We start from the raw sequence: 14,553 nt of genomic DNA, 5'->3' as shown, positions 1-14,553 counted from the left end.
TGGGAGGCTGAGGCAGGAGAATCGCATGAACTTGGGAGGCGGAGGTTGCAGTGAGCCAAGATCGCACCATTGCACTCCAGCCTGGGCAACAGACTGTACTAAAAAAGAAAAAAAAAAAAAATCCCGTTGGTCCAATTTTCTGGTCAAGTGTCCTTCTGGTTTCTTGCCTTTCAGTCGTCCATGACACTCGTCTCTCAAGCTTAGCGTTTCCTCCTCAAAAATACAGCGTGGTGGCACGCGCCTGCGGTCCCAACTACTTGGGAGGCTGAGGTGAGAGGCCTGCTTGAGCATAGGAGTTGGAGACCAGCCTGGGCAATAGAGCAGCACCCTGTCTCTACAAAAAGTTAGAATAGTGGGGTGATCCTGTGGTCCCAGCTATTCGGGAGGCTGAGGCGGGAGAATCGCTTGAGCCCAGGAGGTTGAGGCTGAGTGAGCTGTGATGGCACCAATGCATTATTCCAGCCTGGGCGACAGAGCGAGCGAGACCTTGTCTCAAATAATAATAAAAATAATAATGAAGATTCATGTACGGTTATCAGTGATATTCGCCTTTCTCAGGCCCCCGAGTTCTCCACTCTGCAAAGCACTTGTAATCCTCAGAAGCAGGAAGGGGTGGGTCTGTTGGTGAACGAGGCACAGCAGCGAACCGGTGCTGTTTTAAAAACTTTTTTTTTTCAGAACGAAACAAACCTAAGGCACAGCCACACCCCGCAGAGAACTTCGAAATCTCCGCCTTGGAAAGGGAAGCCAAAAGGATACGGGCCTCTTTCATGTCTCTGGCACATATTAATGGTTAATAGTGCTGTATTTTTTAATACACAAAAGAAGGGAATAGTGGCATCGCCCCGTGTGCCCACCTCGAGAGCCAAGCGAGAGCGGCCCGCCGGGTTCCGGGGTTGCGCGGGCCAGGGTGGACGCGGGCGCTTCCTCGCGACGGCCTAAGCCCGACGCAGCTCCCCAGCCAGATCCTGGCCTCAGGCACTGCAGAGCCCGCGGCCCTCGCCGACGAGCCCGTTAGACCCACAGGACTTGGCATCCTCGAATGCTCCCCATTCCCAGGTCCTCCCTACACCCTGGACCAGCGGACCTGGCTTGAGCGTCCCCCCTCTACCACAGAGAGGAGGGCCTAGAGCGGACAGGCCCGCCCCGCCGCTCCTCCCTGTCGCCTCTATCCCGGAAGTTGATGCCTAGCGCAGATCGCGTGCAGCTTGTTAGCGGTGTCGGCTGAGAGGTCTGGAAGGGCTGGGCTTGCGAGAGGATCAACATGCCTGTGAGTTGTTTACGTTGGGGTCCGGGTTTGTTTTGGGCTTCTGTGTCTAAGAGCATAGGGGGCAGATGAATCCGAGGGCTTCCCCGGCCTGTAGTGTCCGAGAGTGGCGAGGCGGCTCCCGTCACTCAGCGTCTTCGCTCGTGGCGGGCATGTAGTGACTTGCCCGGTCAGCGCGGCGCGGCTGGCCCTGCAGGGGCGTGGGCTGCGATCAGCAGGCGGTGGCTGGGGCGGGGTTTTGGGGTAACAGCTCTTGGGTAGCCTGTGAGCCCTCTTGGTTTTTGGTGGGTGCCCCTGAGGCTGTGATATTTGGGTCTTTTTGCTTTCCTAGTGCTGGCGTTTCTCGCCCCCTCTGCCTTCTTTCGGAATCGATTTCCCACTTATTTTTCTTTTTTAAAAACTGCCTTCGTTGTTGCCTTAATATTAATTCTGTCAAGTACGGTCACGCCTCAGCCAGAATTCCTATCAGATCAGCTGTTGAGCCCCGGGAGCAAAAATCACCCGGGAGTTGGCGTTCTCTGGTCTACTTCAGCAGTTTCTACTCTAAGCGAGTCCACATTGGGGTTAGTTTCTTTACTTAGCACCTCGACCTCACACAGTTTGCACTGAAGACAGTTTATTACGCAATTGAGTAAGGAAGGACGGAGTTTGCCTTACCATATGTTTGCTGATCGTCAGAAAGCCCTTTAATAGAGACTTGGAGAGCACAAGTATTATGAAAAGTATTGATGAAAGTTATTAACAGGTTTCGAAAAGTTAGTTTACCATCTGAAGTATTGCTTCTTCCGAGGACGATCGTTATTCCTGTTTTTTCATGTATATTTCACGTATGGTTAAATGTGCCCGCATTGTGATTTAAAACTAGTAATAATAATATGCTTCTTTATTCAGCTGGCTAGAGATTTATTACATCCGTCCTTGGAAGAGGAAAAGAAAAAACATAAAAAGAAACGCCTAGTGCAAAGTCCAAATTCTTACTTTATGGATGTAAAATGTCCAGGTAAAATTTCAAATCTTAATTCTTTTACTAAGGAAAATTTCTGTAGGAATTGCTAGTGTGGTGTGTATAGTTAAGATGCTTTAGAACCCTCTGTTGAGTAGAAGTGGGAATACAGAATTGGAAATGTCAGGGACATTTTCATAATAAATGTACTAATTAAAACCATTGTAGAAACATTTGGGGGTAAGTGAAAGCAGGCATTCAAAGGAGATATGCTATTTCACTTAGTAAGTCTTTAAGCTGTTCAAGTGATAAGTTTCTATTTCATGATACAAGGAAAAGTCTGTTGATTCTTCAGTCTAAAGCTGTACTGCCCAATACAGTGGCTATTAGCTGACTGTGGCGACTGAGCACTTGGTGGGTAATCAAAATGTGAATAGTCAAAATAGGAGTGTTGTTTACTCTTTACTCACTGGATTTTGCCGATGTAGCACAGGAAAAAAACACATTGATTACATGTTGAAATGATAATATTTTGGCAATATCAAGTTCAGTAAAGTATATTATTAATTTTACCTGTTTAAAATTTTGTGTCACTGCTAGAAAAGTTTATGTTTATGTTACACATGTGGCTTGCTGTTTCATAGCTCTAAAGTTCTTAATTTTTTTTTACATATTACCACAAATGTTGAATAGGTGGTGTTCTGCTTTTCACTTTTAACATTGCCTTTTTTTTTTTTTTTAGGTTGCTACAAGATCACCACGGTTTTCAGCCATGCTCAGACAGTGGTTCTTTGTGTAGGTTGTTCAACAGTGTTGTGCCAGCCTACAGGAGGAAAGGCCAGACTCACAGAAGGTATATCATTTGGCATTTTCCAACCCAGTGATGAGATTTTATGATTATAAACGTCTCCATCTTTACTGAAAAGTTTAAAGAAATCTTAATGATTACCAAAACAGCTTTTCTCTTTCATTGTGTGCTTTTAGTAAAGAATGCCCTGTTCAACTGGATATGTTTATACTCTTGCCCTTGCAATTTATTTTTCTTAGTTTAGAACACCTAGTTCTTTTATATTCATTCACTTAGTTTGCTTAACTTGGAATAAATTGAAGAAATCAAAATGGAAACAATAGAATACATGTTATAGGACATACGGATTTTTTATACCATACAGAATTTTTAAATTTCTCTTATAAAATTTTGTTCCATATGGTTTTAGTACATATAATAGGTTTTTTAGTCATTGCCAGCTAAACAACAGATAGCTAATGTATAAGTTAAAATGCCAGAGGTTTTTATTTTTATGAGCAACTGCAATGATTATAAAAACCTAATTTTAATTCCTCTTTCACTTTAGTGCACTAAGAAAAAAAATTATGTATATAGTTTCCATAGTAATACTTGTAAATTTACAATTCCATAATGATGTTAGAAATTTGCTTGTGATATTTTGGGGAGCTGTAAGTTCCATGTTCTCACTGGAATAGTTCAAGTGGATTGGCAGCAAATCTGAGATCTATTTGGTGTGACCTGGTGAGATCTAAATATGAAGTCAGCACATGATTTTTTTTTTAATTTTTATTTTTTTGAGACAGAGTCTTGCTCTGCCGCCAGGCTGGAGTGCAGTGGTGTGATCTTGGCTTACTGCAACCTCTGCCTCCTGGGTTGAAGCAATTCTCCTGTCTCAGCTTCCTGAGTAGCTGGGACTATAGGCGTGTGCCACCACCACATCCAGCTAATTTTTGTATTTTTAGTAGAGACAGGGTTTCATTATGTTGGCCAGGATGGTCTTAATCTCTTGACCTTGTGATCTGCCCACCTCAGCCTTCCAAAGTGCTAAGATTAAGGCATGAGCCACTGTGCCCAGCCAGCACATGATATTTTAAGAGTAGTATTGCTAAGTATACTTGTGAGATTTTCAAATGTAGTGCCTATACGCTGACAGATGGTTTAAAGGGTGCATCTGATCTAGAGTTTTCCTAATAGATCTGAAAATAACTCTAATCAAAAGTATTTTCTTGAGAAAATTATTCAGAATACTTCATAAAAATTAAGAGTATCTTTCTGACCACTTTTCACTGTTGAATTCAGGCTCATGATCTTAAGTAGACTTTATTATAGCATTTGAGAAACAGGAGTGACACTTATAGTCATACCAGAGTACACTCAGCTATCACAGATTTATTATAGCAAATTTCTGGTATAGGAGGATAAATAATCTATATATGAGTATTAATCCAATACTCTTTTTTTTGAGACAGAGTTTTGCTCTTGTCACCCAAGCTAGAGTGTAATGGCGTGATCTCAGCTCACTGCAACCTCTGCCTCCTGGGTTCTAGTGATTCTCCTGCCTCAGCCTCCCAAGTAGCTGGCATTACAGGCACCCACTACCACACCCAGCTAATCTTTTTTTTTTTTTTTTTTTAAGATGGAGTTTCACTCTTTCGCCCAGGCCAGAGTGAAGTGGTGCAATCTCAGCTCCCTGCAACCTCTGCCCACCACCCCCGTGTTCAAGCAATTCACCTGCCTCAACCTCCCAAGTAGCTGGGATTACAGGCGCATGCCACCATGCCTGGCTAATTTTTGGATTTATAGTAGAGGCAGGGTTTCACCATGTTGACCAGGCTGGTCCCGAACTCTTGACCTCAGGTGATCCACCCACCTTGGCCTCCCAAAGTGCTGGCTTACAGGCATGAGCCACCACACGCAGCCTAATCCAATATTATTATTATTATTATTTTGAGAAGGAGTCTTGCTCTGTCGTCCAGGTTGGAGAGCAGTGGCGTGATCTCGACTCACTGCAACCTCTGCCTCCTGGCTTCAAGTGATTCTTCTGCTTCAGCCTCCAGAGTAGCTGGGACTACAGGTACCCGCCACCATGCCTGGATAATTGTTTTTTTATTTTGATTTTTAGTAGAGACAGGGTTTCACCATATTGACCAGGCTGATCTGCCTGCCTTGGCCTTCCAAAGTGCTGGGATTATAGGCGTGAGCCACCACACCCCCAATATTCTTAAAACTTCAGTATTTTACTGAAAAAGTACTTTTTGTCATTAAAAGTTTAGCAAAGGTATAATGCACTTGGTTAATATACTCTCATGATTCCTTTGCAGGGTGTTCATTTAGAAGAAAGCAACACTAATGATCCAAACAGCTTCCTGAATTTGTGTTATCTCACAGAAAGCCTTATCATAAGTTCCATAATTCTAATTAATCTACCAAGATAATGTAATTATATTTGGTTTTGTAAGGTATACAACAGTGAACTCCTATTTTGGTGTCAGTTTTTCAATAAAGTTTTGATTATGGACAAATCCCCTCTTTTTCTTTCTTTTTTAAATACGTGTGAGTGTGCCATACATTTATATATATGGTGTATATCAATTTGGTTTAAACATTTCAAACTTTATTCTGATTAGTTTGTGTCTCATTTTCTTTTTTTTTTTTTTGAGATGGTGTCTTGCTCTGTCGTCCAAGCTGGAGTCCAGTGGTGCAATCTCGGCTTACTGGTTCAAGCGATTTGAACCTCTGCCTCCCAGGTTCAAGTGATTCTCTTGCCTTGGCCTTCCGAGTAGCTGGGATTATAGGCACACGCCACCATGCCCGGCTAATTTGTGTCTCATTTTCAAGAGTAGAAACCCTAAATATTTTATTTTCATTCCTTTTCCAAATTATTTATGAATGAGGTTAAAGGATTACAAATGTAAAATCTATTATTTGTGAATTCTAAATGTAGTTCTGCTGTTGTACCTGTGGAAACATCTTACAGAAGTACATATCAGCTGGTTGCAGTAGCTCACGCCTGTAATCTCAGCACTTTGGGAGGCCGAGGTGGGCAGATCACCTGAAGTCCAAGACCAGCCTGGCCAACATGGTGAAAACTCATCTCTACTAAAAATAAAAAATTAGCCGTGTGTGGTGGCACATGCTGTAGTCCCAGCTACTCCGGAGGCTGAGGCAGGAACATTGCTTGAACCCAGGAGGCGGAGGTTGCAGTGAGCCAAGATCATACCATTGCACTTCAGCCTGGGCAACAGAGACTCTGTCTCAAAAAAAGAAAAAAAGTACGTATTTTGCACAACCTTCATGTGTACTGCAGAACTTATAATTAAAAATAATAGCTTCAAAAAAAAAATAAACATTTAACATAGTAACCATCACAATGTAATGCCTTAGATTTATGTGGCCTTACTGTACTGCTGTGTAATTTAGGACAGTAACTGCTAGCTGGGATCTCAGTTATTTATTGGAAGCTCCTTTTTGGGTTAGAAAATTTGAGAGGAGAAATCAGGAGTGGTACGATTTACTTGCAGAAGTCCTGGTTGGGGATAGTAGATGGTGTTGAATTCTCTGGCCCAGATAGGTGAGCACTCCTGACTACAGATGTGTGTTGAGTGGTTCTGGTGCCTCATTGTCATTTTCATAGTTTATGAAGTGATCCTGGGGAGCTGAGAGGGGGAGTGTATCTTTCCCTTTTCAGTCACTATACAACTCCTCATTGGACTAGGAAGATAGTCCAGTTTCTACTCTGCTTCTATTTGATTTGTTACCTTATGGCAGGTCCTTAAAACAGGCAGTTCCTATCAACAGGTAGTCCTCTAATGCGAGTGACTAATCCTCTAACATACTGCTTAAATCAGAGAACTATTGCACAAGGACTGAAGAATGATGTCAAGTTTGGGGTGTATGTAATGTATGAGGAAGCAGATGACCAGAAATTCTCAGACTTTTTGTTTCTGACATCGTTAGAATCTCAGTAATTTTTTTCAAGTTGTCCCTTGGCCAAAAGAAATACCTAACAGTTACATTTATTAACTTATGTTCTAAAAACACTAGTAGCCATTTGAGAAAAATTATATACAAGAGCAAAAGTGATATGATGATTTTTTAAAAAGTAGAGACAGTGTCTTGGCAGTATTGCCCAGGTTGGAGGATCATAGCTCATTGTGACCTCAAACTCCTGGGCTCAAGCAAGGCTCCCACCCCTGCCTCCTGAGTAGCTGGGACTTCAGGCACGTGCCACTGCACCCACCTAATTTTTTTGTAGAGATGAGGCTCTGGCTATGTTGCCTAGACTGTATTGAACTCCTGGCCTCAGGTGATCTGCCCTGGCCTCCCAAAGTGCTGGGATTACAGGTGTGAGCCACTGTGCCCAGCCTGATGTGATAATTTTTATCTCATCCTTAAATCATCACAGTTACTAGTGGAATATGCGTGCTTTTTGGGCTCTGTGCACTTTCTCAAAATTGGAATCTGATTAGACACCACTGTCCTTATTTCTTCCACAGTGATTTTTACATGGTGCTTTTTGTCACAGCAGTGGCTCCAAACCCAGCTCCACAAAGATAGGATGCCATCAGAGGGAACGTAGTGCCATATAACAGTAAAACTGAACTACCTGGAACTGGTAGTTTATACAAAAGATGTGTCCATGTCAATGTTTTTCCTGAGGTACTCCAAGGCACTTCAGCTTGTGCAGTTTAGGAAACTTGGTTCTAAGGAGAGCCAGTGGAGATTACTGCTTTTGATGAGAAGGAATCAAACCTATGATGAGGACTAATCTAACAAACCCCCGAAAATTCCCTTGGAATTATTTTTTTAAAAAAGGATTATACTTGAAAGAACACATCTAAGGGCTGGGCACGGTGGTTCATGCCTATAATCCCAGCAGCTTGTGAGGCTGAGGTGGGCAGATCACTTGCGGTCAGGAGTTCGAGATCTGCCTGGCCAACATAGTGAAAACCCATCTCTACTAAAAATACAAAAATTAGCTGGGTGTGGTGGTACCCACCTGTAGCCCCAGCTACTTGGGAGGCTGAGACACGAGAATCACTTGAAACCAGGAGCAGAGGTTGCGGTGAGCCATAATTGCACCACTGTACTCCAGCCTGGTTGACAGAGTGAAGCTGTGTCTCAAAAAAAGAACACATCTAAGGATTTATTTGATATTGGGAAACAAGTGGTGTATTCAGTTTTACTTTATTATTAATCTAGATGATATTACTGGGTTTTAAAAGTGCTGAATAGGACACCAGAACTTTCCCAAACTTCAGGATCAGCCATATACATTATTATATACTGAATGTTGTAAATACTATTATTTATATTGACTTCATATTTTAATGTAAATACATTTTTAAAGAAAACCTTCCATAAATTTAATATAAATGTATTTTTAAGGGAAGCTTTCCATTAATGGAAAAAAACCAGTTACATAAAGATAGCTAAAAATAAAATGAAATTCTTGGCTTCTGGCCTGATGAGATGACAAATGGTTTTGTGTCTGGTTGTTCCTGTAAGTCATCTGATACAGTTCTAATTCCTTTTTATTTTATTTTTCTGGAGATATGATTCAGAAACTATAAAATCCAACCTTTTATGATGTAAAATTCAATAGTTTTTAGTATATTTACAAGGTTGTGCAACCATGACCACTGTCTAATCCCAGACCATTTTCATCACTTAGAAAGAAACTTCATACCTATCAGCTCTCACTCTGTTTCTTCCCTCCTCTCAGCCATTGGCAGCCACTAAGCTAGTTTTGTCTCCATGGATTTGCTGCTTCTCAGTATTTCTTCAATATTTATATGGAATGCTATTTCATATAAATGGAATCATACAATATGTGGCTTCTGTATGTTTCACTTAGCATAATGTTTCCGAGGGCTGTCCATGTTGCATATATCAATCAATCAGTAGTTCATTCCTTTTTTTGCCAGTAATATTCTGTGTAATAATCTACAATGTTTATCCATCAGTTGATAAACATTTAGAGTGTTTTCACTTTTTTTTTTTTTTTTTTGACATGGAGACTCGCTCTGTTACCTAGGCTGGAGGACAGTGGTATGATCTCAGCTCACTGCAACCTCTGCCTCCCTGGCTCAAGTGACCCTCTGGCCTCAGCCTCCTGAGTAGCTGGGACTACAGGCACCTGCCACCACACCTGGCTAATTTCTTGTATTTTTTGTAGAGATGGAGTTTCACCATGTTGCCCAGCCTGATCTTGAACTCCTGACCTCAGAGGATCTACCCGATGGTTTATGACCTTGGGAAAAATAATATTTCTACTAAATAGAGTTATGTTGAAGATATAATGAGATAGCATATACAAAGTGCTTAGCAAAATGCCTTTCCCACAGTAAGTGTTCTGTTCATAGTTTGCGTGTGTTTTTTAAGTGAAAAGCAGTCATGTCTATTCAACATCAAGTACTTTCATGTTCTGTTTTTTTCCCCTAAAGTTATTTACCTACCTTACCACCACACTGGAGCATAGATATGTTAACTTTTGCTACAAAACAAGTCAACCCCAAATCTAATAGCTTAAAATATTGACATTACTATTTCTCATGATTATATGTATTGGCTGCTTACTCTGTTGGTTTCACCCATGTTCACTCATGCAGCTGCCTTTACCTGGAGGCTCAAGTCACAGGTCTGGCAGCTGGTGCTAGCTGCTAGCTGGGGCATCTTTGTTCCTCTCCATGTGGCCTCCCATCCTCCAGTAAGCTAGTCTGGCTTCTTTACATGGCAGTCTTGGGGTAGTGTTCTTAGAAGGTGACAGACAAAAGCTTGAAGGCGTCTTAAAGCCTGTGCAGTGGGACTTGCACAACATTATTTCCACCACATTTAATGGGTCAAAAAGCAGCCAGGTGCAGTGGCTAATGCCTGTAATCCCAGCACTTTGGGAGGCTGAGGCAGGCGGATCACCTGAGGTCGGGAGTTCAAGACGAGCCTGATCAACATAGAGAAACTCCGTTCTACTAAAAATATGAAATTAGCCAGGCGTGGTGGCACATGCTTATAATCCCAGCTACTCAGGAGGCTGAGGCAGGAGACTCGCTTGAACCTGGGAGGCACAGGTTGCAGTGAGCCGAGATTGTGCCACTGCACTCCAGCCTGGGTAACAAGAGCAAAACACCATCTCAAAACAAACAAATAAACATAAAGTGAGACCAGATTCGAGGGAGTGGATTAAGAGCTCCAACTTTGGATGGAAAAAGCAGCAAAAGCACATTGCAAAGTTGTATGCGCAATGGAATGAGAGGAAATTGTGGCTATCAAATAATTGGTGGCTGGGTGCAGTGGCTCATGCCTCTTTTAGAAGCTGAGACAGGAGGACTGCTTGAGTCCAGGAGTTTGAGACCAGCCTGGGCAACATGGTGAAACCCCTTTGCTACAAAAAATGCAAAAAATTACCCAGGTATAGTGGCATGCACCTGTAGTTCTAGCTACTCTAGAGGCTGAGGTGGGAAGATCACCTGAGCCTGGAAGGTCAAGGCTGCAGTGAGCCATGATTACACCACTGCACTCCAGCCTGGGTGACAGAGTGAGACCCTATCTCTAAATAAATAAATAAATAAAAATAAAAGAAAATTCCAAATGAGGGGCCAGGCATAGTGGCTCATGCCTATAATCCCAGCACTTTGGAAAGCCGAGATGGTAAGGATCACTTGAGCCCAGGGATTCAAGGTTATAGTGAGTTATGATCATGTCACTGCATATCCAGCCTGGATGCCAGAGCAAGATCCTATTTCTAAAAAATAAATAAATTCTAAATAACATATTAACATGAAAGAAACATTAAATATTTAATGTTAAAATAACATTAAAGAAAGGCATGACATTTTTATGTTTAAGGGCATGGATTGAAAAGTTTGACAAACATGAATACAGAAACTAGAGATCAGAAGTCAGGGGCCGGGCGCGGTGGCTCATGCCTGTAATCCCAGCACTTTGGGAGGCCGAGGCAGGTGGATTACGCGGTCAAGAGACCGAGACCATCCTGGTCAAGATGGTGAAACCCCGTCTCTACTAAAAATACAAAAAATTAGCTGGGCATGGTGGTGCGTGCCTGTAATTCCAGCTACTCAGGAGGCTGAGGCAGGAAAATTGCCTGAACCCAGGAGGCGGAGGTTGCGGTGAGCCGAGATCGCACCATTGCACACCAGCCTGGGTAACAAGAGCGAAACTCCGTCTCAAAAAAAAAAAAAAAAAAGAAGTCAGAAAGGCATGAGGAGATGAAATGGATCTGTTTTAGAGAGGTGCTCTCTTTCTACTTCAACCAACTCTGAGATATCCTTCTATTTACTTGGATACAGTATTAAGTGAAGAAACACATTTAGGGCTGAGAATTATAGAAAAGCCCTTCTTTTATTAGAGTGTATAAAAACTTTGATTTCTCTGAATTTTTCAGAGTTCAGTGGCACACTGGCAATCTCTAGTACACATGATCTATGGCTGTTGGAACAGAATTCCCCAATATGTTAACACTGCAGCCTGCAAAATGGCTCCCAGGGATCCCCACCTTCTGCTATCCACTCATTTGTGCAGGCCTCTCTCACATCAAATCAAGGTTGGTTTCTGTAACCAACACAATTTGGCATAAATGATGGCATATAACTTCCAAGGCTGAATTACAAAAGACATTGAGGTGTTTGCCTGTTTCTTCAACCCCCTGCTCTAAAGGAAAGCCATAGCACAGACAAGCAGACCTATGGAGAGGGCCACGTGGTGAGAAACTGAAACCTCTTGGCCAAAGCCAGCAAGTCACAAAGACCTCTTGCCTGTAGCCACATGGGTGAATAGTTTTGGAATCAGATTCTCCAGCCCCAGTTGATCCTTCCCTCAGATGCCTGAAGCCCCTGCTTACATCTTGTCTGCACACTCATGAGAGACCTTGATCTAGAAACACCCAGCACAGCTGCCCCCAAATTTCTGAAACACAGAAACTGTGAGACAATAAGCTTTGGGGTAATTTGTTATGCAGTAGTAGATACCTAACACACATTATACTACAGGAAAAAGCTCAGACTTTTATACTGCAGACACAGAAGGCCAGATATGGTATGATTCCATTTATATGAAACATTCGTAACAGGCAAATCCAAAGAGATAGAAAGTAGTTTGCTGATTACCAGGGGCTGGAGGAACAGAGGAATGGAGAGCAAATGCTAATGAGTATGAGGTTTCTTCTTGGAGTGAAAATGAATTGGATAGTGGTAATGGGTGCATAATCTCATGAATATACTAAAAACCACTGAATTGTACATGTTAAAGAATTTTATGGCATATGGACTGTGAATTAAATCTGAGTTATATATGTGTGTGTGTATGTATTTGGGACAGAGCAGCAGATGGAAGTTGGAAGGACTTTGAGGAGGGTGTTAATGAAAACCTGGGATAGATCCTTGAAGAAATTGTTGAGAAGCATGGCCTTTGAGGAGGCTGCAGGTGTAGTCTTAAGGAAAGTAAGGGAAACCTTATTGTCAATTAGAGGAGGGGATTCTTGTTTTGTACTGGCAGAAAATTTAGCAACATTGTCACCAGCAATAACTCAGAAAACAGAAAATGTGTCTAATGAACTGGGTAACTAGTTGATGGGATGTCCATACACAGTGTTTTTTTTTTCTTTTTTTGTTCTAAGGCTAAGTAACTTATAAAAAGAGGTTTATTTGGCTTACAGTTCTGCAGGCTGTACGGGAAGCATGGTGCTGGCATCTGCTTCTGATGAGGGCCTCAGGAAGCTTACAACCTTGGCGGAAAGAGAAGGGGGAGCTCGAATGTCATAGGGCAAAAGAGGGAGCAGAGAGCCATACACAGTGTTGAATGTGCTTCCTTAATTCTTGTCATTTATACTAACATGCAAGAGAAAGATAAGCTAAAGGAAGAACTATTAATACAGAATTAATAACTGAGGGTTTCAAAAATTCCCAGACTTTTCAGATGGCAAGTGATGCCAAAATTAAGAAATAGCTTCAAGACAAAGATACAATTGAGGGCGCTTCCAGGAGAACATACTCTAAAGACGAAATTGAGGGCATGACTATACAGTCCTTCCTCAGGACTTCAAAATGAACCAACATGGCCCTTTAGAGAACTATTAAAACAATAAAGTTCATTAGATTATTATTGTAAGTAGTTCTTCCCATTGTCTCAGCAGACAAGCCCCAAGTTAGAGAGGGGTTATTCTGAAGGGACTTTGGTGTGGCTTTTGTCTACTGGCATAAACCCCAATAAGATTCATAGGATACCCTTAACATTTTAAAATATTATATTGTCAGTTAATAGGGTTGCTAAAAAATAATTCAAAAATTAAATAAATAATATATTCTATTAGCAGAACCACTGTTAACTTAGATTGAAAGGACGGAGAGAATACAAAAATGCCTTTGGGCTTCCAAACTTCTACAAGCAGAAAGCAGACTGAGAAAACAACTCAGCTAGAAAGACATGCTACCTTTCATAAAAAAAAAAAAATACAGGGAAGCAGCCAGGTATAGTAGCTCATGCCTGTAATCCCAGCACTTTGGGAGGCCGAAGTGGGCAGATCACCTGAGGTCAGGAGTTCGAGACCAGCCTGGCCAACATGGTGAAATCCCATCTCTACTAAAAATACAAAAATTAGCCAGGCATAGTGGCGTGCACCTGTAATGGCAGCTACTTGGGAGGCTGAGGCTGCAGTGGGTTGAGATTGCGCCACTACACTCCAGACTGGGAGACAGAGTAAAACTCTGTCTCAAAAAAGAAAGAGAAGAAAGAGAAAAAGAAAAGAAAAGGAAAGGAAAGGAAAGAAAGAGAGAAAAAAAGAGAAAGAGAGAAAGAAAGAGAAAGAAAGAGAGAAAGAGAGAAGAAAGAAAAAAGAAAGAAAGAAAAAGTTTAACTCAGAGGCTGGGCACAGTGGCTCATGCCTATAATCCCAGCATGTTGAGAGGCTGAGGTGGGTGGAGCACTTGAGCCCAATAGTTGGAGACCCACCTGGGTAACGTGGTGAATGCCTTTTTTTTTTTTTTTTTAAAAAAAGTATAATCAGAAGGCAGAACTAAGAGCCCAGAAAACATAGCCAAGAGCTAAGAATCATTCTGAAGTCTTGAGTACTAATCAGAGTTGTCAACCTCTGTCTGATTGAATTTCATTATTGCCAGTCTCCTGTATGTCTTCCATTTCCCTACTTTTTGAAGACAGTATCTAGCAATTATCCTGTATCTGCTGTGCTATTGTATGTTACACATATGGGGAGCAAATAACTGAAGTTCACACGTCATAAGATCAAGAGAAACTGTACTTGAGTTGCTGTACCTAAGGAACTCCTCCCGAGGAGCTCTCATTCACACTTGGACCTGACCAAACTTAGATGGTAAGATGCTGGGCTTTGAGCTGATGCTATACTAAGATGAAACTTCTGGAGGATTTAAAAGGAGGTAAGAGTATTTTGCACTGAGAAGGACATAAATCATTGGGAACCAGAGGTCAGACTCTGGTACCTAGCTTCCAAGTTGACTCCCAGTGATTCCTACCTCCTAATATTCACAATCTATACAATCATTCCAACATTTACTAGGTCCCATG

The 14,553-nt window shown here is 41.9% G+C and overlaps 1 protein-coding gene across 1 annotated transcript; it reads left to right on the top strand.

Moving 5' to 3' along the window:
• Positions 1–1,174: 1,174 nt before the first annotated feature.
• RPS27L (ribosomal protein S27 like) lies at positions 1,175–5,522 on the top strand. Its single transcript, XM_021666205.2, has 4 exons — positions 1,175–1,270; positions 2,159–2,267; positions 2,953–3,063; positions 5,322–5,522. Exons 1-4 carry the CDS (start codon positions 1,265–1,267, stop codon positions 5,348–5,350), a joined length of 255 nt encoding a protein of 84 aa, XP_021521880.1. The 5' UTR covers positions 1,175–1,264; the 3' UTR covers positions 5,351–5,522.
• Positions 5,523–14,553: the final 9,031 nt, after the last annotated feature.

The sequence above is a fragment of the Aotus nancymaae genome, unplaced genomic scaffold (genome assembly GCF_030222135.1).
Source record: "Aotus nancymaae isolate 86718 unplaced genomic scaffold, 86718_ANA_hifiasm-v0.15.2.pri h1tg000041l, whole genome shotgun sequence".
Classification (NCBI taxonomy): domain Eukaryota; kingdom Metazoa; phylum Chordata; class Mammalia; order Primates; family Aotidae; genus Aotus; species Aotus nancymaae.
Note: the sequence above shows the minus strand (reverse complement) of the source record. Positions and strands in the feature narration are given on the sequence as shown.